Source organism: Emydura macquarii, unplaced genomic scaffold, assembly GCF_026122565.2.
Source record: "Emydura macquarii macquarii isolate MOO-44397 ecotype Brisbane River unplaced genomic scaffold, CSIRO-AGI_Emac_v2 contig_3692, whole genome shotgun sequence".
Lineage (NCBI taxonomy): Eukaryota > Metazoa > Chordata > Testudines > Chelidae > Emydura > Emydura macquarii.
The window spans coordinates 1,165,453-1,192,288 of NW_027133829.1; the positions used below are offsets into that span (position 1 = coordinate 1,165,453).

Here is a 26,836-nt window from a genome sequence, read left to right on the forward strand (position 1 = left end):
TAATATATTTGTATTCAATTTTCCAAATTCCCTTAATGCACTGATTTTGTCAAGAAAATTCCTCTTTCTTAGCCAAACAGCTTTCATTTATTTCAAGAAATCCTGAACTATTGTTTTAAGCGTATATATCCTGCCAAGGCAGGTGAATAAAGTTATAATTGGATTCTAATTAGCACTACCACCAGTTGTTAAGTAGTTCTTCCTTCCTGCCTGTGAAAACAGCAAAGAAATTACTTACAATATCACGTTTGGAACCAAAATCCTCTTATTATTTCAAACAAACATCAGTATCAAGATGAACTAGCATCTGGAAAGTGGTAAGTTTTTACACATGTAGCCTTCTGATCAGTATTAACTGAATTACAAAATATTAGAGGACATAAATATTCTAGTTTAAACATACTAAGCACCAAAGTTGAAAAAAAGTGACAAATTCTGCTCTGGGTGATACATGCACAAACTGAGAGTAACCCAAACGACTTTAATTATTTCCAATATATACTGAGGTACCTCAGACCAGAATTTACCCAACAGTAGTTAACTTTAATCCTAGAAACTCACATGGTTTCCCTTAATACTTTAATCTCTCTCTTTCAGGCACTTCCTCCCTCCATCCACAATCATCTTGTGCAATTGCATTCATGAGTTTATTTTTTCTTACTCTTTTTTTCTAAATCCATTCATTTTTCTTTTCTTTTCTTTTCTCTTTTCTTATTTTCTTTTCTTATGTCTAGGCTCATTTTCACATCTGAGTATCTCAATACCTTATTTTCATTGGATGTGGTCCCAACATCACTTCTCTTGTATCAAGCTCCACACACCCTTTGATTTAGAACTGCAATCAGAGTTTATTATATTGAAAATCCCCATTGCCCAGATTTCAGAGTTTTATCCATTTTCATTGTATACATTGAACATATACTCAAATGTTCCAATTAAAATGGAACTTCTTTCCAACTAACATCTCTTACACAATCAGTATCCTGCGTACTCATATGTGCACACGCACGTAGCACTGAATGAGCGTAGTACAATATCAACTTGGGGAAAAGAAGAGGAGGTTACTTACCTGTAACTGGAGGTTCTTCGAGATGTGTGATCCCTATCTGTATTCCACTGAGGGTTATGCATGTGCACCATGCACCCGTAGTCGGAGAATTTGAAAAGTAGCATCCATCAGTCCACACACGTGCCCTAGCAAACCTCATTCTTCTGTGCAAGGCAATAAAAGAATAGGTTGGACCAACAACGTTTCCAGTTCTTTCTCCACCGCAAAACTGGCAGATCCATAGCAAAGGGGAAGGAATGCAGGAAGTGGAATACAGATATTGACCACATATCTTGAAGAATCTCCAGTTACACATAAGTACTCTCAGCTTCTTCTTTGAGTGATGGTCCCTACAGTATTCCATCGAGAGTGATTAAAAAGCAATACCTAAGAGCAGCGGTTCTCAACCGGTGGTACGCGTACCACCGGTGGTACTTACGGGACGGCTGGGTGGTACGTGAGCCGCCGCCGGAAGTGCCCTCCCACCCGCCCTTGCGAAACTCTGCCGAAAATGGGCAAACGGCAGAAGGGTTTCGGCGGCGGGTATTGTTTTCCCTATGAAAGCCACCGCACGTCTCTCCCCGCCGCTGCGAAACCCCGCCGCAAATCCCTCCCGCCGCCGCCACGAAACTCCGCCGCCAGTCCCCTCCCTTTTTTTCCCCGAGTGGTACTCGGGTCGGGTACAGTCAGGTCCAGTGGTACTTGACCTGACTGTACCTGGCCCAAGTGGTACTCGGGGAAAAAAAGGTTGAGAACCGCTGCCTAAGAGGAGGGATGACGCAAGGTTGAGAATAGAATAGTAGTACAGAGGACCGCTGTGCCAAAGGAGGCATCTGCTGCTGAGTCTTGCACTAAGGCATAATGCTTAGTGAAGGTGTGTACATAAATCCATATGGCTGCTCTACACACGTCAATGAGTGGCATATTCTGAAGGGAGGCTAAGGTGGAAACCTGAGCCCTCATGGAGTGAGCTTATACCCTCAGAGGGGGAGGTAGGCCCAACAGCTGGTAGCAGAGTTTGATACACCCCAAAATCCATTCAGAGAGACTCTGGGTGAAGATGGCCCATCCTTTGAGTCTCTGTTCTATTGCAATAAATAGTCTAGGAGACTTCCTGATTGATTTTGTTCTCTGCAGATAGGAGGACAGAGCTCTTCGAACATCAAGAGAATGGAGTCAATGTTCCCCGGAAGACATACGTGGTTTAGGGAAGAATACTAGTAAGTGGATGGTTTTATTGATGTGAAATTTAGAAGCCACCTTTGGTAAGAACTTGAGGTGTAACTGGAGGGAGATTATCAGTGTGGAAAACCATGAAAGGTGGGTCCGCCATCCGAGAGCCAAGTTTGCCAACTCTTCTCTCAGAAGTCATAGCAACAAGGAAGGCAACTTTCATCAAAAGGAGGAACATAGAGCACAATGCTAAAGGCTCAAAGAAGGCTTAATTAGCACAGAGAGAACAAGCTTCAAGTATCATTGAGCAGCTATCGGGTTGGATAGGTGGAAATGTTTTGATGAGTCCCTCCAGAACCTAGCAGTTAGTGGGTGTGTGAGGATAAAGAAACCTTCCACTGGATGATGGAACACGTTGATCTCTTCCAGGTGTACTTTCGAAGAACTGAGGGCAAGACTCGATACTTTTAGTGACAGTATGAGGGGGGATCCCCACTGATTCTGGTAAAACACCTTTTTGTTGAGCCCATGATGAAAAATGTCACCATTTGGCCCCACAACATCTAGTGCAGTCTTCCCTGCTGCTAGAAAGGATGTCCTGTACAGTCGAAGAGTATGTTTATTCTAAGGCAGATGCTCATCCAAATACCACTCTTTAAGGTATAGTGTATGTGGACTGGGATGTCTGATCTTGCCTTTGCACTGGGTCAGCAGGTCTGGACAGATGCAGATGGGAATCAGTGGGCAAGATGACATGCAGCGAAGACTGGGGAACCAAAACTGTCTGGGCTAGCAAGGGGCGATCAGAATTACTGTCACTCTGTCACATCGAATCTTGTGCAGTATTTTTGAGTTAGGAGAAGTAGTGGAAGAAAGGAGTAGTTGAGTTCATCTGACCAGCAGAGTAGGAGGGCATTGCCCTGTGGTGGGCAAGGGCTCCACGGGAGCAGTATGTCGTACATTTGCTGTTCACGTACAAAGCGAATAGATCTCTGGTTGGGGTTCCCCACTGAGTGAAGATGTCATGTACTACCGAATTGTGAAGTTCCCACTTGTAGTGAATCGCAAATGTTCACTGAGCGAGTCTATCAGCATATTCTGTGTCCCAGGAAGATAGGCTAAGGACAAGAGGATCTGGTGGCTGATGCACCAATTTCAAAGACTGATCACCTCTACGATAATGCGGATGATCTCACCCCTCTCTGTTTGTTGATATAAAAAACAGTGGTGGTGTTGTCTGATATGATGAAAACATGTGAGTGGATGAAGGGAAAGAAGGATTGGCAAGCTCTTCTTACAGCTCAGATTTCCAGAACCTTTATGGGCATCCTGGATTTCTAGAAGTATATGTTCCTTGAGCCATGTAGCTGTAGAGGTGAACCTCCCCTCCAAGCCACCAGGGATGCATCAGTGATAATTGTCTTGTCTGGGGAGAAGGAAGAAAGGGAACCCCCACACGTGACTTGGCATGACATGACAGACTTGGATCTGTCCACCATTGGAGGGTGGATAGCACCTTGTTGGGGACAACTATCAGCATGGAAGCCATGGAGTGGCGGTTTGGTGAGTAAATGGACCAGAGCCATGCCTGGAGGCAGCAAAGATAGAGTTGCACGAAGGGGATCACGTAAGTACATGAAGCCATGTGTCCGAGGAAGGAAAGGCAAGTCCTAGCTGGTACATATGGATTGTTCATGATGTGAATTATGATGTTGCTCATCTCCTGGAATCTGTCCACTGGTAAACTCGTGCTGTGACCCAACTTATGGTAGCCCCTATGAAGTCCAGAGACTGCCTGGACTCTAGGATCTATTTCTTGACATTGACGCTGACTGAGGGAAGAAAAAAGGTTGATTAACATGGAGATTGGTGCGTGGGGTTCTTGCCTGGGCGTCATGGCTAGGAGCCAATTGTCGAGATATGGAAATATGAGGACACTATAACATTTGACATTAGCCGCTATGACGGAAAAAACCTTGGTGAAGACTGGGAATGGTGGCTATCCTTAAGGGGAGCACTCTGTACTAGAAATTGTGGGTGTCCACTGTGAATCTCAGGAAATGTCTGTGGGCCAGATGAATATCATGTGACAGCCTTCATTTTGAGAGCCATAATCCACATACCTTTTCCAAGGGTGGGGGATTATCGCTGCCAGACCGACCATACAAACTTGAGCTCGTGGATGTAGCAACTGAGATGCTGAAGACCGAGGATTGGTCTCCACCTGCCTTTCTTCTTCGGTATGAGGAAGTAAGTTGAGTAGAATCCTGCTCCCTGATATTCTGGGGGAATGCATTCTATCACTCCCCATTGCAACAAGGAGTTTATTTCTTTGTTGAGAATGCGGTCATGAGAGTAGTTCCTGAAGGGGTCAGAGAGGAGATCTTTGAAGAGGTAGTGTGATAAACTTGATCATATAGCCATGGTGGATGATGCTCAACACCCACCCGTCCATTGTTATCATGCTCTAAGAATGGGAGAAGAGTGCTAAACAATCCCCTGAGGGAGTAGGAGTGTGGTGAGGTGGTAGGCATAGTGGTTCACAGGTCTCAGGCTCACATCAGAAATATCTCTTGGCTGGCGGTTGCAGCTATGGCATTTAAGCCTGTGAGTGGGGCCCTGGGAGGTGAGACTACTGTGTCTTTTGATGTTTCCTCGGGGGCTCGTAAGATCTCAGAGTAGAATTGTGGAAACCTATAGCACTGAGTGGGTGGTTGGAAGTGGAATTTTCACTGCAGGGCAGTAGTGTAGATGCCCAGCGAGCAAAGGGTGGCCCAGGAATCCTTGCGTGTATGCAGCGATTCATTCATCTTCTGGTTAAAAAGATGGGATTCTTCAAAAGGAAGGTCTTCAATAGTCTTCCTACACGAGTATGATTGTAGCTATGGCCCTGGAGGAGGTATCTGTGGCATCCACCACTGATTGGAGGGCCATCCTAGCCACCAGCTTCCTTTCTTCAATAAGCACATGAAAATTAGTGATTGTGTGGTAGCGGGCTATCAGTAAATTCCTCAAAATGTACTGTAATTCAGGAAGTCATATTTGGCTAGTAACACCTGATAATTTGCGATCCTGAATTGTAGGCTAGACCAAGAAAATACATTGCACATTCCAAAACATCCAGATGCTTGCCCTCTTATCAGCTGGTGTTATTGAGGGTGATGTTGTTTGCCCATTCAGTCGTAGCTTGGACTACTAGGGAGTTTGGAGAAGGCTGAGAAAAAAGTAACTCAGAACCCTTGAAAGGAATATAGTAGCGCTTTTCAGCCCTTTTGGGGTAGTAGTGTGTATGGCAGGGATGTGCCACATTTCCTGGCAAGCTCCAGAATAGCTTCATTAATTGGTAACGCAATACTTGCTAGTCCTGAGATGTGGAGGACATCTAGCATCTTGGTTTGGGGTCTTGAATTTCTTCCAGGGGAATTTGGAGTTCCCTGGCGATTCTCCGCAACAGTTCCTGAAATTGTCTAACGTTATTCTGTGGGAAAGGGAGTGCTGTAGTCATCACCTCATTCGGAGATGAAGAGGGAAATCTTGCGAGTTCTGACAGCACTGCTGGGACCGGACCAAAGGGTTCCTCCTCTACCACTGACTCCAATACCTACCGGAAGGATCCCTTAAGGGGGAGGTAGGCGAAGATTCCCTTGTGGACCGTGCAGGTTCTTAGGGAGAGCATGGTGACCAGGGTGCCCAATATGGCCAATAGGCTGAATCCAAGTGAGGTTGTGGGGGCCCCCACAGCATGGAGTACCAATGGCTCTGAGGTGGTAGGTGCTGCCATGGACGTGACAGTCTCTGGGAAGGCACATAGGAATAGCATGACATAGGTAGTTTTCTCCCGGTTCCAATCCATCAAAAGATGAGAAGGTGGACTCTGGTTCCAGTGGCAGGACCTTCGGAGCTGGTGGAAGAGTGTAGAGTATTGGTACAGAGGGAAAGGGATCCTGCACCAGAGGCATACTCTGTGGTGGAAATATGATCTCTCTAGAAATTGAGAGACCTGATAAAGGGACTCCAGGACTGGCAACGCAAATGTCCTGAGGCATGGCCACGGTTCCAGATATACCCCATGTAAGAGACACTCTCTCTTTTCTGGGTATTGGTACCAGCACTGTGGTCTTTCCTGGGACAGGAGGATCCCACATCTTGTGGGGTGCTAATGATAACAATGGATCAGTGCTGGGAACCACTGGATCCCATTGCTTATGTGTCTCTCTCTTGTTTCTGTGGGACTTAGCACTTGCTCTGTCCTGAGGGCTTGAATTCGTGAAAGGAACAGCCATTTTCTTTCATTTGGAAGACGACTTAGTCCCATGTTTATGGGTGTGCTTCCTTATCTCCCAACTAAGCCCTGCCATAGAGTCCATGGAGGGTGACACCGCTAGCACCAGATTGGGACAAGGTAGCAGGAGGCGCACTCCTCGCTGAGTCAGGCTGATGCACATGGAGTGTTCCCCAGCCTGGGTCCAAGTGAGGTCTCATGACAAGCTCCATAAGGTGCTTCTGAAGGCAAAGAGATGGGCCTTCTGAGGTACGGCTGAGGAAGGACTGGCAAATACTGCACCTGGATGTGATGTGAGCTTCTCCCAGGCAGTAGAGGCAGCGCTGGTGGTTGTCACTGACCAAGAAGAATTGCGGGCAGAAGGCACAGAGTTTGAAGCCTGGAGTTCTGGACCTAGTCTGGTGGGTGCAGGGGTGGAGAGGTTTTGAAAGCACCCCAAAGTCTATCTAAACTAAGTATTAAAATTACTGCTTAATAAAAACTCCAGGAAAACTGGTAAAACTACTATAAAACTGGTAAACTATATACAACTACACTTATTTAAAAATACATAAAAAATGAAGACACAAAGTTCCAATCATGCAGTGGTGAGAAGGAACTGAAGATGCAGTCAGTCCACCCCAGCCTTTATCACCTTGGACAGAAGCACGAAGCAAGCCAGGGTGCGTTCATAGACCAACGGACACTGCTTTTCAAATTCTCCAACACCTGGCACTTAGTGCAGATGTGTAACCCTCAGTGGAATACAATGGAGAAGAAGAATCTCAAAGAAGAATCTCCACTTTCTTTTTCACCCAAGCTTTAAATAAGCAAAGGGTTCAAAAATAAGTTAATTCTTAAGTCCCCTTCATAACTCCTCCACTTTATTCTAGAACTCTGCATTACTATATTAAACTGTCATCCAAGAAAATCTGAGGAACTCTTTTCAGTACCCAACAACATGGTTCTTAAAATGGCCTGAGACTTGGCTCTCAGGGATTCAAATGACATTTTAAAATAATTCTTCATTTGTTTCTTCTAACAAGTTACAATCTGAATTGGGTGGGCATGAACAAAACTCTTTCATGTAACTTCTCATAAGGGCATCCATTGGTCTGGACATTACTCATGACTTAGACCTACTCATTCTATCATAATAAATACAGTTTAGGATTTTCCCTCCATCCATCCTCCTTTGAAGTCAGAGTCTCTGCTGGACTCTGCTGAAACTCTTAGTAATGTCCAGACCAAAAGATTCCCTCAGACCATAAGAAACAGAAGTTAAAGGTTAGGAGTCTAATTTTCATTTACTTCAAAGTTTTATTTTACAAAAATGTACAGCATAATCCTCATGTTAACCTCACAGCATTAACAGACTCAAGCATTCAAAAAATCATGAATCAGGCCACAGAAAATCGCGAGATTTTAAAACTAATAAATTAGGGTTTTCTTTTATTTGCTTTCAGATTTTTGAGCCTGAAAGATGCACATTTTTAAGCTTTTTCCTGCAACCAGGAGGACTAGAAATATATATATATTTTGTTAATAAAAATTAATCAAATAATCACTTGATTCCAGAATCTGGGGTTTTACGAAAAACATCAAATATCACAAGACTTGAAATAAAATCATGAAAATTGGCAAAATTGGTCTCACTAAACCTCCTGATTGGCTAATTCCTTTTTTTCACATTAACATCCTCATGTTGTAAACCACTACTTCTTAGCCCAAGTAGTAATGGTTCAAGCCTACAAAGGGCTGAATATTTCCTATGTGGTTGATCTTAATTCCCATTAACTTCACTGGGAGTTGAAGGCACTCAGCACTTAACAGAATGAGGTCTGCTAAGAGTGGAAAAGGAATAAAGATAAGGGGATAAAGTTTAGTCTGCAGAAGAATGAAGGGGGACTTGATAGCAACCTTTAACTACCTGAAAGAGGGATTCATGGAGGATGGAGCTAGGCTGTTCCCAGTGGTAGTAGATGACAGAACTAGGAGCAAAGGTCTCAAGTTGCAGAGGGGGAGGTCTAGGTTGGATATTAGGAAAAGCTTTTTCACTAGGAGGGTGGTGAAGCACTGGAATGGGTTACCCAGGGAGGTGGTGGAATCATCATTCTTAGAGGTTTTTAAGGCCCAGCTTGACAAAGCCCTGGCTGGGATGAGTTAGTTGGGGTTGGTCCTGCTTTGAGCAGGGGGTTGGACTAGATGACCTCCTGAGGTCCCTTCCAACCCTAGTATTTTATCATTCTATGAACTGGAAGACAGAACTGGGAAAGAAGGGTACTAACACAAGGTACTAAGAGGAAGGCATGGATCGGGGACAGATGATAAAAGGGAGAAGAGGAGGGCAAAGAAAATTAGGCATAAACTAGTAAGACGAGATATTTGCCAACTTATTCATTTTATTTACATATTATATACATTACCCCCACCTATGTCTGATTTCTCCCGTTCCCCCCATTTAAACTGTAAACTCTTTAGGGCAGCAACCTATCTTTCTTAGAGAACTTTGGAACACTATATAAATAAAAAAAATATCAAGTCATTCACATTAACCAAAATTATAATAAGTATTTTAATATAACTAGCTCTAACATTGCAAAGAGCATTCTAAATATAATATTTATAATCAATACATTGAAGTGTAAGTACTTCGTTACAGTGCAAATATCTTTAATATTTTAGAGCACAAAATAGCAACAGCAACGGTTATAAAGAAGTGCCAGTGTCATGATCTAATGTTGTGTACATTGTTTAACTGTACTGTTAACTGTACTGTTGTTTAACTGTACTGTTGTTTTTTTTAAAGTGACTGGAAAACAGAAAATGTTAATTAATAAGATTCCTATAAAATAGAATGATAAAGCTTTCATACAAATGTAGGATAGAAATTGGACGGAATTTTATTTATCTAGCAAAGATCAATTCCACAAAGACTAACAAAGGGGAAATCACTTACTTTAAAACCATTTGGAATGAACTGTAGTTAAAGGTATATCCACCAATCACCCACATAAATTTTCCATGTAGAACTGCCTTATGGGAAGCCCGGCTTACAGAAGGACTGAATGGCTTTACATTTGGTAGAATCCAATAAGACTCCGTGGAAGGGACGTTCAAAGAACAATCAGGACCTGTTTAATCAACAAACATGTGCAAGTTGACTAGGCTGTTAGGCAAAGGTATTAAAAGCGCTACAACGTAGAAATTAGAAAAGTTCATGATAGATTACAAGATTGCTCATTTTGACCGTATGCTGATTTTTATGTTTAATAGCAGCTTGAGTCATAATTTAGATAACAAGGGAAGTCACTGTTATTAAAAATGTTACATTTGCTCAAATAATAAAGGTAGATTTCTTCATTCTACTTAGACTCAGAAATACTGTATGAGTCACCAAATGAAGAAAAGACGTATCTGATTTTCAGATGCTGTTTAGTCATAAAAGGGTAGCAAAGAATATACCATATTTTTTCACTGGAAAAAAATTTATACTGATATTTGGTCTAACTTGGGTTATTTTATATCAAAGTACATAACACTACGGTACATTGTGTTACTATATATATTATAGTATGTTACATCTGAGGAAACAAAAGTTAGTCTTTGCCAATGCCATATTGCATGTGTTTCTGAGAGGAAAATGCAGCACAGAGTGCTTTATGAAAAGAACAGCATTGAATACAAAACATTTTATAGCTCATTCTACAGAGTTGCCAAAAGCAACACTCAAATCTACTGTTTTAGCAGGAAAAAACACCTTACTTTAACATTTAGTAGCTGTTTATTGCAAGCGGGAAAATTGTTGTTGAATGACAAGTATAATCACATGTGAGATTATTTTTATTTTATTTTTTAAAGATCTGATTTTCTATAGGCAAATGGAAGCTTTAAAATTTTAATGTTTCAAGATTTAGGGCTTTGCTAGTAAGGTGGAAAAGTTTGCACTATTCACCTTATGTCAGTTATTGTACATAGCAAGTGACTGTTTTTTCTTTTTGTATATGGAACACTGAATTATTGGGCGATCCTAGGTATCCAATTCTGGGCTTTGGTGTTATCAGTCATGGAATACAACTTTTGTTATAAAAGGTAATGGCAGATAGATATTCCAGGACAGTTAAATTATTAAGCAACTTTGATGCTGAAACTGAGGAAGGTGATAAGTTTTTCCAACCTGGACAGTTGGGAGATAAGGCTTTATTCCAAGTCATATGAAATTACTGAACCCCATGGCCAAAGGCTGCTACGGTTGGTCAGGTGTAACTCTCTCTCTCTCTACGGGAACAGAGTGGTATCTTACTAAAAACTGGTCTGCACCCAAAGTGACATACAACTGGAGGTTAACCAGTGTATTAACTTAAACTTAGTTGGAGGGGGTATTTAGTTAATGGAGAGTTCTAAGAATTAGGTGGTCACTTCTTTGGGGAAAAAAACTACTTAAAAGATTTTAAAGTCAGAAAAATATAACTAATACAAATACGTGTTATTTCAATGAACTGTCTTCTTTTGTTGATGGAACAGAACCTCAATTACTCAGAACCTCGACAAGACCCCTGAGGATTCCTGATAAGAGGTATGGCTAGACCACTAGCTACCTTCTTTAAATCTGGCTGACTTTGCAGGAATCAGTGCATTAGTGCCAGGCAGCCTACTTTGAAGTCAGCATTCAAAGACTGACATTTATTATAACATATTGTGTCCCTAAGACTTTCAGGTAACAGGGGTTCTATTGATTAAGAAATGAAATAAAGATCATTATGGTCACTAAAGAAAACTATATATACACACCTGCTTTTAACATCAGAAAACAACTTTGATTTTAAGAATGCTAACCTCAAACATTTGAATAATATTGATTCTAAGAATTGCTTTGGATTCTTCCTTTTCTTTCACTGTAAGATGTTTTGAAACTTATAATTCAATGAACAATGTGTAGTTGTGATAAAAATCTAGAAAAAAGGATTAGTCATTCATTTCTAATTAGAGTTAGGAAATGTATCCAATTACAAACAAACAAAAGTTTGGATAACAAAGAGACGCTGAGCCTGTCATTTTAATTACTTCTATAAAGCCATGACAAAAAATTCTAAATGCTATTGTACGAGCAGAGATAGACATGTCAAAATTTCAGGGCTTTATCTTGCAATAAACTTAGTTTGTACAAGCATGCAACCAGAATGGGCTCCTCCCACAATACCAGCTCCTCCTATGCACTGTGCTGTCACTTCTCCTGGCTGGGATTTGGACTCCCTGGCATGACAGAACCCACATCATCATATCTGCCACACTCAAAATATATAAACTATACATTTTTGAGAAACTAATATATACATTAAGGATTTGGCTCATAGGAATGTTGGCTTATATGTAAATATTTGTGTTATTTTTATTCTAGATATCAGAAGAAAGCAATCCCTTACTGCACATGATGTAATCAACATTTTGGATGAACAATTTAACCCTGCACTTAATATGTGAGTAGGGTGACCAGATGTCCCACATTTATAGGGACAATCCTGATATTTGGGGCTTTGTCTGATATAGGTGCCTATTACCTCCCACCCCCACCCCGATTTTTCACCCTAGATATCTGGTCACCCCACATGTGAGAAGCTTTCCCCTCACATGAACAAGTAATCACTCTTTCCTGAATCTAAACATTTACAAATCAAACAGATGATGTGCCATGACGTTGAGAGCTGCACAACAACTGTGTGTTGTTTTTCTTGTACAACCCCCAAAACAGGCTGAATGGATGGTTTTAAAAAATTGCTCTCTGGCTGATGCCCTATATGTCGAGTTTCAGCCTGAAGCCAATTTTTTCCAGCCAAGTTACGCACTATGGTGTATAATAGAACTGCTTCCAGTTGCCAATATAATCAATAACCATACATACAGATTAAACATACTGTGAAAATAATATGCTTTTATAGCAGAGGAAATAATCCTTGCAAGACTGCAGTGTCTTTTCTGCACTAGCACTTAAGTGTCAAAATGACTCAATCAATAGCCTTTTTAGATCTAAATTTGAGGATTTGGTGTTCAAGCCTTACATAAAGAATTCATTTTACACTGACTATAACATTACAATATAATCAATAATCTGCTGTGTATGTTTTGTAAGTAACGTTGCTATCTTTTTAGCTGAGATATTAAGCAAAAACCATCTGTCAAAATTCATTGGGTATCCAGGTACAATATTAAGACTCTGAAATAATTCTGTAACAGAATGTTTCCTGGTCCAACTTTCTCTCCAAAGAAACAGACTAGATTCATAGATATTTAGGGGATCATAACGATTCTCTAGTCTGACTTGTATACACCAGCCAAAGTTGAGTGAGCTCTCAACGGCTTAGGACTGGTGATTGCCTATTTAGCCTCTATACTACAAATACCTAAATCATGCACTTTGCATCAAGTCTTTTCTGGGTTTTTTGCTGGTGGTGTTGGTTTCTTAAATTTTATTTTATTGTTTAAGTACTTGCATCTTTTCAGCTGAGCTGGCAAAACAATTCATACAACTTATATCAAAGAAAGAGTGGCAATTTGTTTAAGCCCAAATTCTGATGGACCATAAAATTATTACAATCTAATGAGAAATGTGCTACAGATACTAAGCATCAATTTTAAATGTATACTTGGAATCCACAACCGGTTTGTGAATACATTTTAAAAAGCAAAGCAGTTTTGCTGGTATCATAAGAACATAACATATGTGAACTCCATTATCTACTGTAACACTGTTCTCAGAGCCATTAATTCCTGCTGATATCACCAGCAATGTTGTTTCTCAGAGAAAGAAATAAACAAAGACAAAAAGAGTATTGCCGTATTAGAAACACAACAAAGTAAAATGTTTGCCAAATGGGGAAGGATGAATTGACAAGGGAAAAACAGTCCCTAACATGGTAGTAGAAACAATGAAGAACACGAACACACATACACACATGAAAAACTTCCTAACTAAGAACAGTAGAACAAGGGAACAGACCGCCTAAGGAGGTTATGGAAGCTCCTTTGCAGGAGGTTTTCAAAAGGAGCCTGGATAGCTCTCTGTCTTGGATGGTTTAGCCAAAACAAATCCTGCATCTTGGCAGGGGGTTAGACTAGATGACCCTTGCAGTCCCTTCTAACCCTATGAGTCTATGAAAAATAAGATTGCCCAATCCACAGGCATTCCCATCCTTCTTTCTCTCCAGCAGCCTTCTTACAGCCCTTTCCTTTAACACTTGCCCAAGGGGAAAGAAAAAGGAAACTGGAGTTAACTTATTGTGTACTGGGAATGAGAATGATTGAGAAAGTGCATAGGTTATTGAAAGACTCATTAGGATTAGTAACTCGCACACAATAGTGAAACATCACAGTGAAACATCATCTATATGTCCTCAGCTGCACATAAATTGCCAGCCTTATGTACTAATTAACAAACGGATCATATTTGTTTGTACACTAAGTACACTATTTCTTAAATGCTGTAGACGCTCAATTACTATCTTTCCTTTTTCTTTGTGGCCCGAAAAGATCAATGGCATTGGAATAGGTTCTAAAGAAAGTGTGAACAATTCTAGTAAATTATATTTTAAGTATTCCTACACATACTCTAATAGAAGTTTAACCTCATCAGGACTGTGTTTCAGCAAAGCACTTCAGAACATGCTTAATTTCACGTCAGAAATCAATGGGACTACTCACGTGCTTAAAGTTAAACAATGTTTAAGTGTTTTGTTCATTAGGGAAGGTCTTACGTGCTTAAAAGTTCAGCATGTGTTTACATGATTTGCTGAGTCAAGGCCCAGAGTCAGATATATCTAAAATACATTTGCATCTTTTATTAGTTTTACCAGTGTGGCTCAAAAATATAGTGGTCAACAGTGACACCTAGTGGCAAACACTGAACAAAATACACAAACCAGTAATACTGAAAATTAGTAGTTAACGTATTTAAGAAAAAACAATATGATGCACTCACTAGTCATTCTGAACCAGACTTCAATTTGTGAAGACAGATGATAAAAAAAATTACATTCAATTAAGTGTGTTCAGTACATAAATCTCATTGTACATAACAGTAAAATGATTATCTGTGACAATGGTCGTTAAAAGAGGACAAGATCAAACAAATATGAAGAGAATAGCTTAAAAGTACACGAACCTTACAATATCATTCCCATGATCAACAGTTAAAAGAATTTCATACATAATAATTTTCTTACAAACATTACATTTTACTCATCTAAATTTAAAGCCACGAATACAACACAGGTGTCAATCTGTATATGTGAGGAATTTATAAACTAACAAACAAAAATAAAGAGATACAATAACATGGATTTTTATTGTAACATCACTTAAAGAGCAGATGCTTTTGCATGATAGAACAGTTTGCCCTATTTCATTACCCAGACTTAGTAACATGGGTCATAAACGTAGCGCAGACAAATACCACATATGGGTCTTATTTTCCCAAGTAAATGTAAATACACCAACGTTGCTGGAAAGAAAAATATACCTGTGCTACTGAAACTTGAAAAAAGCACAAGACATGCATTTTGTCTGGAAGATAGCACGGTAGTTGTATAATGTTAAAAAATATCCATTTTTTACTTTACATGTGAATTTTTTTTTTAAATTGGATTTCTTGCCTATCCTAATGGATCACTCAATCTATGGGAAAGGAGGAGATTTTACCCTTCTATGACTGAATCGGAAATCAATTTACTCAAATATACAACATTAGAGAAGGAATCTAATTTCTATTTATTCAGGAGTTTCATGAACTACCTAAGTGGCTATCTGCTTCTGTAGTTCAAGTCCTCAAATCAATTTCCACCTAATGAGAAAACAGCTTCTTTAATCTTGGACCTTAATCTTTTCCTTAGGGATTACTGGGAAAACAAAAATATTGACTTGTTGAATATAGGCTTCTAAGATGTGTTGTTCATATAAACTGTAGGAATAAATTTAGTTAATCCTAGTATCTAAACAAAGGTTTTGTAGTTATTAGCTGCTTATTTTTCATGTCATCTTACTGGAGTCAAAATACAGTTTTTATATTGTGTATTTGGCAATACTATTTATAAACTATCAATAATGGTTTTTAAGATTCTCAAATATATCCCCAAACTATTTCATTATCAAAATGTGTACAATAAAAATATTCTGTATCACAATGAACTTGAGACATTTTAAAATATCCTTTTAGGTACACATTATGTATCTGGAGATACAGAAAGACATACAAAAAAATCTGTCTAGACTACAAAGGTTATAGAAATTCCTTTATATTTTCCAGTTTATTTATATAAGGTCTGGACTAATGTCTCCAGATGCTTTGGCATGAATGTCCACCAGGAATCTGGAAAATTTTCATCCAAGTTGTCTTGATAGGATTCTGGTAAGGATGTTTTTTTAAATTATTCTGCTTTGGACTCCTCCAGCCTCTTCTTACCATCCTCTCCATTATGCAGCTTAGCTATATACAGCAAATCATATACCTGTGGTATTGTTTGTGATAGGCATAATAAACTATTTACGTAGGAAAAAAGGGTTCCAACCATCCTCAAAATAGCAGAGGTCTGCACTTTCTTCAAGAATACTTTTAATGCTTTCCCGTTAACAAAGAATCTGTCAATTACCAAATCTTCTCTGTGGGGGGATGGGAAATGCCTGAGAAATTGGTTGGTTGCTATTTAATTCCAATTATGCTTGGATACAAAATGATTTCCTACATCAAAATCCTAAAACCAGGAGGCCATTTACATCAGAGTTAGATCGCCATTTTGGTCCTACTGGACTTCTCAATGGTTTTGAGGTATCTCATTGAGTCTCTGGGGGAATATAGAGTACAGTAGCAGCTGATAAAATGCAACTTGCTCACCTCACAGACCATGTGCATTCAGCCTCTATTTTGTAAGAATGTTTGGATAATATTGCCAGTTATATTCACCAGAGCTACTGCATCCGCAACCACAGGAAAACAGAGTGTTGCTGATGTATAGACTTATGACAGGATGTTTTCTTTTCTTCTAGATGAAGACCCTTGGTATAACTTTCTGTAGAAATAATGTGTTAGGCATGATATGAAAGTGTTTTCTCCAGCTATGCTATTTGTGCAGCAAACCCCTTTTTTATCCAGTCACAGCCTTTCAATAGCAACACATGCCCTGGTGACCATATAGCTCTATTACTATAATTCTTCCTTAAGAGGGCTTCTCCAGCAGTGACTGTCGCTTAGCTTATTCAGAATACAACAGTACATTTGCCCACCCTGCATTCTTTACACTGGATGTTTATAAAATGACAGATTTACTTTAAGCAGACCCTGTTGCTTTTTTGAAATAGTAATAGTTAAGAGATTTCCTTCTTGAGTGTTGGCCCAATAGTATTTGTGCAGTTACCACCCTTCTAGGTCATCACATCTTAAATCAGCAGGAAGACAAGCCTTTATGTTGATCAGCCCACCATGTGGGACAGGCTAAGCAACTCTCCAACCCACTTTTAGATGGCACCACAGATTTATGTATTACTCATTTTTTTTATATGGGCTGCCTCCTCTATTTATTTTTCCTGCATATAGAAAATTCACAGGGCATTTAAAAAAAAAAAAAAAAACATTTTTATTGTTTTTGCGTAAAATATAAACAAACAGAATGAAACATAACAAATACATGCACAATATGGAAATACCATATAAATAACAAAATTCAACATTCAGCATTTGTAAAACCTAGAAAAAACAAAACGAAAACAAAGCAAAAAAATCCGAACCCATAAAGGTCATACAGGGCATCAGTTGTTAAAGTGACCAAACAGATAAATAAGTGAGAATATAACCTATGAGTACCAGGAACTATAATACTCAACTCAACTATAACACTCAACTGCAAAAGTACACAATAGTTTCATGTATGACCAGTGATCCTCATTTTTTCCAAGCATTTCTATTAAACAGAGTCTTTTTTCTGTTATTGCAGTAGTAGAGCGCTCACTAAGCCAATCTGTGTATGAGAGAGGAACTGCAGATTTCCATATTCTCAGAATAACTCTTTTGGCCACTAAAATATTACTGCAATCCATTTCTTACTGTTAACTGGTAATACCAACTCATCCAGCACCTGTAAAATACACAAGCTCAGAGAAGGAAAGATACAACACCTGAAAGTTTTTGAGAGAGCACTAATATTGTGTTCCAGAACACACACATTTTGACAGGTACAGAAGATGTGTGAAAGGTTGGCCTGTGGCTGTTTCTATCTGCAACATTCACTGTGTGTTGCCAATCTAGTTTTAAGCAAACTACTCCAGTAGTACCTGTTTGATAGCTTGTTCTGAAAGAACCATAAGGATAAAGAACTTCAAGTATCTTTCACATTGAGCCAGATGTCCTCCAACGATTCTGTTGTGATAATAAGGACAAGTCTTTTTCCCACATTTCTTTGAGACTAAAATTGAGAGGACAATGCAAAGCATTAAGCCACCTATAAGTAATTCCTACAAAATTACTTCTGCTTCCATATTTCTTAACATGTTCTTCTAGAGATCAGAGTGCTGAAACAGATTAATTGCCCCCTGTCCTTGCATGAATCCTTGAGCATAGTCACTGGAAGAAGGAACTGTGAGACAGCGGTAGCTGATATTTGTTACACATGTAACTGTAGGAGTTCAGTCTATCATCCTGTATTCTATCTTTAACTTCTGTTAATCCTTTTGCTATCCAAATTGTCTTAAGCATGGAGTTGACCTTGATACACAGGTTATCCCATAGTGGTACAAGAAGAGAATTAGGATAGAGAGAGAGAGAGAGAATAGAATTATAAGATAGGATGCTATCATCATCTTAATGCATTCAAGGATGCCCCACAAAGATGCAAAGATTGGAGTTTTCCATATGGGTATGGGCAGCCTTTTAAGGTATATAAAAGAAGAGAGGGAACCGAATGGCAGAGATAAGCTTTTTTCTATCTCAAACCAGGCCAGTGTGCATTCAGAGCTCCTGGAAGGGAACCACCTTACAATAGGACACATTTAGAATGTTAGACAATATAGATACAAATCTGGCAACCCTCTACATCCAATTGCCCAGGATTTTTTCAGAGTCTTGTGTGAGAAGCAAGGTTCTTTTTTATCCCATATACATTGCATGATAAGCCTACATAGTCGAACAAAGTATAAAAGAGACCTTGAAAGGCAATAGGCTATGTCATTCTTGGGCAGATATTCATTTTGGCTATTTCTAGTCTCCCCGATAAGGATAGAGAGAGGAGATGTCACCTCTTTACATCCTTGAAAATTTCTATTAACATGATCCATATTTATAAGAACAATTTTGAGAAAAACAGGACATATTTGAGGACACTAAGTTCTTTTCTTGCATATTTGAGAGGGAAAAAGCTGAAACTGAGACAGATGTGGTCTTTTTGCATATAATATATATAGCCATCGCTTGTGATTTATTCCAGTTAATGCAAAAGCAAGAGAGCTTTCCACAAAACACAACTAAATTCAACAATAATGGGACTGATGTGGATGGATACGTCAATGGTACAAAAATGTCACCAGCATATAAACTGATTTGGTACTCTTTCCTGTTTATAGTTATACCTTCAGTGGCTGAGTGCTGGCATATGTACACTGCCAATGGTACAACAGAGACATTAAAAAGGAGGTATGGGAGGGGACAATCCTGAACTGTGGGAGAAATAATTCCATTAGTTGACAGTGAAGTGAAGTGGAGAGTTGTATAATACACAGGCCTCATTCAGGAATATTGATCTAAATCTGAAATTTTGTTTTAGTACAGCCATTAGATAAAGGCCACTCAACCCTATCAAAGGCTCTCTTTCCACCTGGAGATAAGGCTATGGAGGGAACATCTGACATCAGAGCTTGCTGGATCAGGTAAGTGATTTTTCTTGTATCAACAGCAGCCAAACTTCCTTTAATGAAATCAACCTGATACATGGAGCTTTTTTTCCTTTAGTCGTGATAGTTTTTGGGTTTTTTATAGTATTGTCACTCAGTGCTCAAGCACTCCTGTTGGGGAGAGGGTATGCCTTAAAAATCACATTCAATCTCAATATTGAACTGAAAACAATGTTCAGGCCAAATAAACACATTTTTTGGACATTATCATCTACACTTTTGGTCCAATTCTTGGCTACAAATTCTGTATGAATTAATATAAATATTGCTTGTAAAACCGATAGTTAAAATGGTCAAACATGTAGTCCTAAGATTAAGGTATTTAAAAATGGCCTGATTTTCAAAGGCACTGATTGCCTTCAAGTCCCATAGACTTAAATGAAATCTGTGGGGTGGCAAAGCTCTTCTGAAAATCAGGCCATTTATATTTAGATGTCTAAACATGGAGTTGTGAGCTTACCTTTAAATCTTCATCTATATCTGTTGAAAATTGAGGAGGCGGAATGGGGAGGAATGACAACTTCTTTTTCTTAAATGCAAGTTAACACGCTAAGTGGACTAAGCTACTCCACTGGTTCAAAAAGTGGGGCAACATCTCAATGCTTGCCATTATATTCCACAAAACAAGATCATGGGATTGGACAAAAAGTACAAGATGCAGTGATTTACAGATTTACTTAAGGGTTGGATTTATCCATGAATATAGAATGATTTTGAATGTGTTGTTGGTAAAGCCACAGGAAATTCAGAGGATCAGTCTACATGCCATAGAGCTGATCATAACAAGGAAGAATGATTGATTTACCTCAGAGAAGAAAAAATAGCACATGCTTCTGCAAATGATAAAAATGGCTGAAGCAGTTGGTGATGAGTTGAAGGAGATGAACAATTTTGACAGACAAGCTGTTAGAGATGCAATTATGGCAAAACGTGTTAGCTCGGAAGATGATGCAGCTTTGTGGACAGTTGATGGTAATGAGGGAGTTTTATTTTGGGGGGCTATTTTTCTTTTCCTTTTGCCACACAGAAAGGAATGCTATGTTATCTTTTCCTCCTCTAAGTGACCATGTGCAGCAAACACACACATGGGAACTTGTCATAGCTGCAGATATTCAGTACCTTCTTAAAATCAGGCCATTTACATGTTACTTTTTTCAGTAACCAACCTTGAGCACCCATGCTTGAAATTGTTAGCTTATATCTTTGAATTACTTAAGTCTATAAACTTTTTGACTTAGTACCTTTAGAGGTCTGGAATTGCTCTTTCTGGCGTTCAACAGTTAAAATTCAAACCCTACCACCATGTGACTGACAGCTAAAGACCTCTCCACAGCAAAATAGGGAATGGATAACACCATTGAGTGGGAGATGCAGCTGTTGAGCATCTATGAAAGTTAGTAACATTTACTACATACCAAAAAAAAGCTATATTAAAGGAAAGCCAAGCACTCAAACATTAGGAATGACGCAGAAATAGTGGAAAAAATAGTATGCCATGATGTAATTAAAGACCACATCATAATGCATGCAGGCAACCATAACTGTGGCATTTCCCAATTTGAGTGATTGACTTAGCAACTGTACCTTTCTTTTAACATAGTTTTGTATGTCATTTCCTAGATTTAAAAGAAAAATTGAAAAAACAAATTCTATCATATGGAACTATATACACACACTCCTCAGCAGGATTTGATCCTTTATATCCATAGCACAGACCTCTACCATTTGAACTAATGGGGTAACTGGTAGCAGTGGTTGGCAGTTATCCTCAATATGGACCAGCCACTAGAGGGGATGAAATACCTTCTTTGCCAGAATTTTCACAGTTATTGCTAGAGAACAGAAAAAAAATTGAGATGCAGGAATTCTGGGTTTTAGTCCAGCAAGGGAATGTTGTGATCATTAGGCCTACAAATTGACCCTAGTTGTACACCCAAACTGTATAGTGAGTGAAAGTTCATAAATTGTCACAATGACCTATTGATATTTAAAAAAAGATGTAAGGAGGCATCATACAGATTAAATTAATTTAAACAGAAGCAATTTGATTCACTGATACCACCCAAAGATTGTTAGGATTATGACTGATTAATAAAAGGAGTAGAAGACCAAAAAAGTCAGTGAACAAAAACTAATGTCAGAAACTAGGACTATTGGTGGACAAAAGATGATGATGGACTATTCCACCCAGCAGTCCCTTTTGAGGTCTTCAAAGAGAGTTTGGGTGAAAAGCTGGCTGACTGAAAGACAAAAGGAGGAGAAAGTACAAGCTTCACCAGCTCACCATCTCCTTCCTAGGATCATGCTGTTTCACAAAGAAAAAACAATTAATCTCCATCATATGAATACAGCCATGCCACCATCTGCTTCTCCATCATACTGAAGAAATATTACTATAGGAATCAAATAATATTTTATTGGGAGACTGTTAGGATCTTTATTTGAAGAGGGAATATAAAAATAATTGCCATCCTGAGAAAAAGTTGATAAAATTGTTGCAAATACTAAAAACGAAGGACACCAATGGTAAAATGTATTTCTAATGTATTAATATCTCTTACAGTTACAGTGCATGGTAAGTACTTCAGTGCCATCTGGACAACTCTAAACATAGTAATGAAAGGTAATCTGATCTGATTAGCCAATTAAATATAGTTCAAACGGTCATTAGACCATTTACCATAGTGAGTTTCTTAATTACGTTTTTCAAATTGTATTAGGTTTTCCAATAGTAAATGTATTAAGTACAATATAGTTCTTTGTCCACTGGGGCTATCTTTCATAAGTGTATCCTATTAAGTTATCTTATTATAGATCTAAACTCCTTAAAGTGGTTCAGATAATGTAACAGCCAATACTGGGGCCTCAGTCAGATTCTCTCAATTCTTCTGTTCCTATGCTAGGTGCAGAAAAGGGCAGGGAGTAGGTGATTTTCAGACACATTTGTGCCTCCCGAATTCTGGACCCAACCCCCAGCGCAAGTTTAAAGTAAACACACAACAATTCAAAATGGAACTAACTCATAACAGCCTTCTATGAACTGTAGTACCAGCACAGACAAGCTGAAGTAAAGTGTGCTCTAGTCTAACCCTATCCTTCCCCCAGCCAATCCCAATATGCCCCCTACAACAGGGGTCAGGAGAAAGATAGCATACACGCATTACATTTTCTCTATGATGACTACAGAACACCATTATAACATGGGTTTTCATCAGTGACCTTTTAATCCCCCTTTACACAGGCCCCTATAAGGAAGTATTGGGTTTTCTGTCTTTTGTACTATTGATACCAACTATCTCTACTACAGTGAAGAAAACATGTATCTTCTGTTAAAAATAAAGAGAACTCTATTTAAATTATTTGACTTCAGGCCATAAACATTTCATTCAAATGTCAGGGCACAATTCTATAATTTTATGAGCAGCAGCTGATTTTAAAAACATTTACAGCATAAATTCCTTGTTCAGCAAAATGCATTGTCTCCGATCCCACAGAAGACCAAAGAATTATGGAAAACAGCTTTTCAGACCTACCCTTTGTTCAATTAGACCCATGATTAGAAGAGGTTTTCAAAACAGCTATTCTGTTCCAATGAGTACCTTTCTCCTCTTTTCTCATAGTCCTTAATCTTTACTATTATAATTCCTAACATAACACTGAACTCCTATATAAACACCTTTCATCAGTAGATCTCAACGTGTCACAAATTGTAATGTGCTTATCCCTCACAACATCATCATCATTTAGGAAATGATTATTATTATACATGAAAGATTCTTCAACAAAACACTTCTTCCACAGTATCCACAAGATGTCACCATGGTTAAAAAATACTGTACACAGTATAATATTGTGTGTTCTTTTTGTCTGAACTAGGGAAAGATTTCTGTAATAATCTGACAATTTAGTCTAGTTAATATAGTCCAACAGAATAACGCCTGTATGCATATGGATTGAATATTAGTAAACAAAAAAGGATGTGCAAGGAAGAGATAATAGGAAGTTATTTCTAAGGATAAAAAGGAGGGATCTGGTAATTACAAAACATTTAAAGCTAAAGCAGGAACAGTAAGACATCAGAAAACTTTACAAATGCCAACTTAGTTAGAAGGTACTGAAAAAATTTATGAATTGAAGAAAAGAGCTTTTAGAAGTCAGACATAATAAAACAAAATATATTGTTGTGCTGCCTTTCAAATATCACCAGGTTGAAGGAATGATAGAAAAAATTGTGAGAAGCATTAAAGAAAACCAACTCATCATCCACATTAGCACATTTGGAACATACAGAACAAAGAAAAAAATCATCAAAGACTTCAAGGGACTTGGAGAAAAAATTAAAGAAATCGTTGGACAAATTATCATGTCTGTTAGCCTACCTATTGCAAGAATGAATGATTTAGAGAGATGACTATTGGATGAAGAGTATGTGCTAAGAAGAGTTGCAATTTTAGGATTTATGATTTCTTTATGCTGGAAAAGGTGCCACTCAACTTAGTCAGTCTTCTCTTAAAGTGCAGATCTACCCTGAAAAGGGATTTTGTTGAAATGGTAATTTTCAGTTGTGTGTTCATTATCTTTCAGTGATTCAATGTCACATGTATTCAGTGCACAAGTAAACAGGTGATTTTTTAACTCTCTGTTCTGCAACCTCACTTGGACTACAAGAATGAACCTGGATGATTCCTTTCTTATGTATCATTACCATTACATTAATAAAGATTCTATAGGCCTCAGGAATATCTGTGCCAACCAATCCGGTCTTCAGCATATCCTTGTGATCCCAGTGCCACTCTAATGCCTTAAATAGATTTGCAAGGTACTACTGATTGACATTTACAAAACAGTACTGTATATTATTCACAAAAGGAACTTAATATATCTCATTCTCTCTTAGGTGTATCAGCTGAGTACTAACAAGAGTAAAAATTAGTGAATTATTTGGGTCACTCAAGTTACAAACAATGACCACCAATATACATGGACCAAATCTGTAAAGTAATATGGAGCAATTTTAACCATTTCTTTTCCAGAGGAAAACAAATTTAAACAAGAAAGAAGCTAATCCCGCTAGGATTGTAAATAAGACTTCAGATGAGGAATAAAATTTTTGAAAGTGTCTAAATGACTTAGGAACCTACATCCTGTAGAGATACGCTTGTAGACGATTGTGATTTACAGACACTCCCTAGCAGGGGACAGTGTTGTGTGAATTGGGAGATGTGCCCTACATCAGATCTAACATGACTGCTCCCCGCTGCACACCTGGGAATCACCCCTGTCTGTATGATTAAAGTTCTATTCCTTACTCATTCAATAGTGTGGTCTTTAATGAATCCTCAAGATTGTTACATGGTGTGAGAAGTGGTGAATGAGTTCAAAAACTAAAGGATTTGGAGGAAAACTCCTGCATTTGCAACTGAAAACACAGGCAAACACAGGGAATCTCTGAAAACAAAGACAAAGGAAGCCTTCAGCAAGTAAGTGAAAGCTCTAAGAATGGATGTTTTACAACCTCTTTCCACTCTGTAAATGTCAGACAATGTTGCAGAGAACGGGATAAAATTTAAGCAGTGATTTCTGTTGTATTTGTCTGCCATTGGGACACAGAACAAAGATGAAAACCCAAAATCATCTATATTTGTACATGTTGCTAGGAGGCGGCACTCGATGTTTATAACAACTGAGTTTCAGGAAGGTGAAAGCATGAATTTAAATAGAATACTGACTAAATATGAGGAACATTGCATGCCAAAAAGGAATGCGACTTTTGAAAGGCATAGATTTTTTACATACACGCAAAAACTGGATGACACTATAGAGCAATATGTCACAGAATTAAAGAAACTCAGTAAAACCTGTAACTTTGGTGGCTTGACAGAGTCTCTGATCAGAGACAGACTCATTTGTGGCATTACAGACAATGTCTTGAGAGAGAGACTGCTCAGAGCGGGGGTTATCTTTGAATGAAGCTCTCCAAACATGTAAGGCCGCCAAAACGGTAAAAACACAAGTAAAACAGTTGAATTCACCAGAAGGGGTTATTCATGCACTGAGGAAAGCAGCATATAGCCCGAATGGCTCAAATCACAATGTGGAACCAACCCCTGCTAAAGGGAAGACTGAGTCTAGATGGTCATGTGGCAAGTGTGAATCACAACATGGCCCCAAACAGTGTCTTGCCTATGGGAAACTCATCGTAACTGTGGGAACCTTAATCATTTTGCAAACTGCTGCATATCCCAAAGGCAGAAAAGTCAAATGCTGACAATGTGACCGAGGAGTTTTTTGTAGATGTACTGGGATCAAACAAGCCTAATGAGGAGGACTGGATACTGTCTCTGACAGTAAATGGAACAGTCATTCCACTGAAACTGGACACCAAAGCAAGTTAATTTTCTATCTGCACGACATTATGAGAGAGTGAAAATAAGACTCAAGCTGGGACCAACAAACATAAAAGTAACTGGGTATTTTGGAACAAATATACCAGTGCAGGGATGATGTTTCGCTGGTGTTAAACATAAAAACACCATATATAGGCTTCCTTTCATTGTAGTGCTAGAGGAGGTGACACCAATTTTGGGCCTGGCTGTATGTGAGAAACTCAGTTTGGTAAAAAGGGAGCTCTCACTACAAGATTATACTGCACCTGGCTATGAGGCACTCTTTCAGGAATATCAGGACCTATTCCAGGGATTGGGTTGCTTGCAGGTAAGCATACAATCCGGAAAAACAAGCAGGTCCCTCCAGTTATTCATCTGTGTAGAAAAGTGCCATTTGCACTCCATGATAAACTCAAGGCTGAGTTTGCAAGAATGGAAGCTATACAAGTAATACAAAAAGTAGAGGAGCCAACAGAATGGGCGCGCTCCGTAAGTCATCGTTGAAAAAAGCACCGGACAGCTACGCATATGCTTACATCCCGGAGACCTCAACAAGGCTATACAAAGAGAACATTTCAAACTACCAACCAAAGAAGAGATTATGGCTCAGTTTGCAAATGCTCAATATTTCAGTAAATGCATCCTCAGGGTTTTGGCAGCTAAAATTAACGGAGGAAAGCTCAAAATTATGCACATTTAACACTCCGTTTGGAAGATACAGATTTTTACGCTTACCTTTCAGTATAGCTTCAGCACCAGAGGTATACCACAAAACCATACACATGATCTATGAATATATTAGCAATGTGGAGACCTCCACGGATGACATCATCATCTGGGGCTCAACAAAAGAGGAGCATGATCGTCAACTTCAGCAAGTGCTGGATGCAACTAAAGCTGCAAACCTCAAACTAAATAGGGATAAATGTGTTACAGAACTGACTTTTGTAGGGGACATTATTTCCCATGAAGGTGTAAAACCTAATAAGATAAAGATTTCAGCCATTGAAATGATGCCACATCCCCACTCAAAGAAAGATGTCC

General features: G+C 38.8%; 1 protein-coding gene across 5 annotated transcripts in view; it reads right to left on the minus strand.

Annotated features, from left to right (window-relative positions):
- ATRNL1 (attractin like 1) overlaps window positions 1–26,836 on the minus strand; it is a 944,263-nt gene that overhangs the window by 791,428 nt on the left and 125,999 nt on the right. For all 5 annotated transcript variants that reach the window (XM_067537030.1, XM_067537032.1, XM_067537033.1 and 2 more), the window contains exon 6: window positions 9,442–9,616. In XM_067537030.1, coding sequence (XP_067393131.1) covers window positions 9,442–9,616 — 175 coding nt within the window. The remainder of the gene's footprint in view (window positions 1–9,441; window positions 9,617–26,836) is intronic.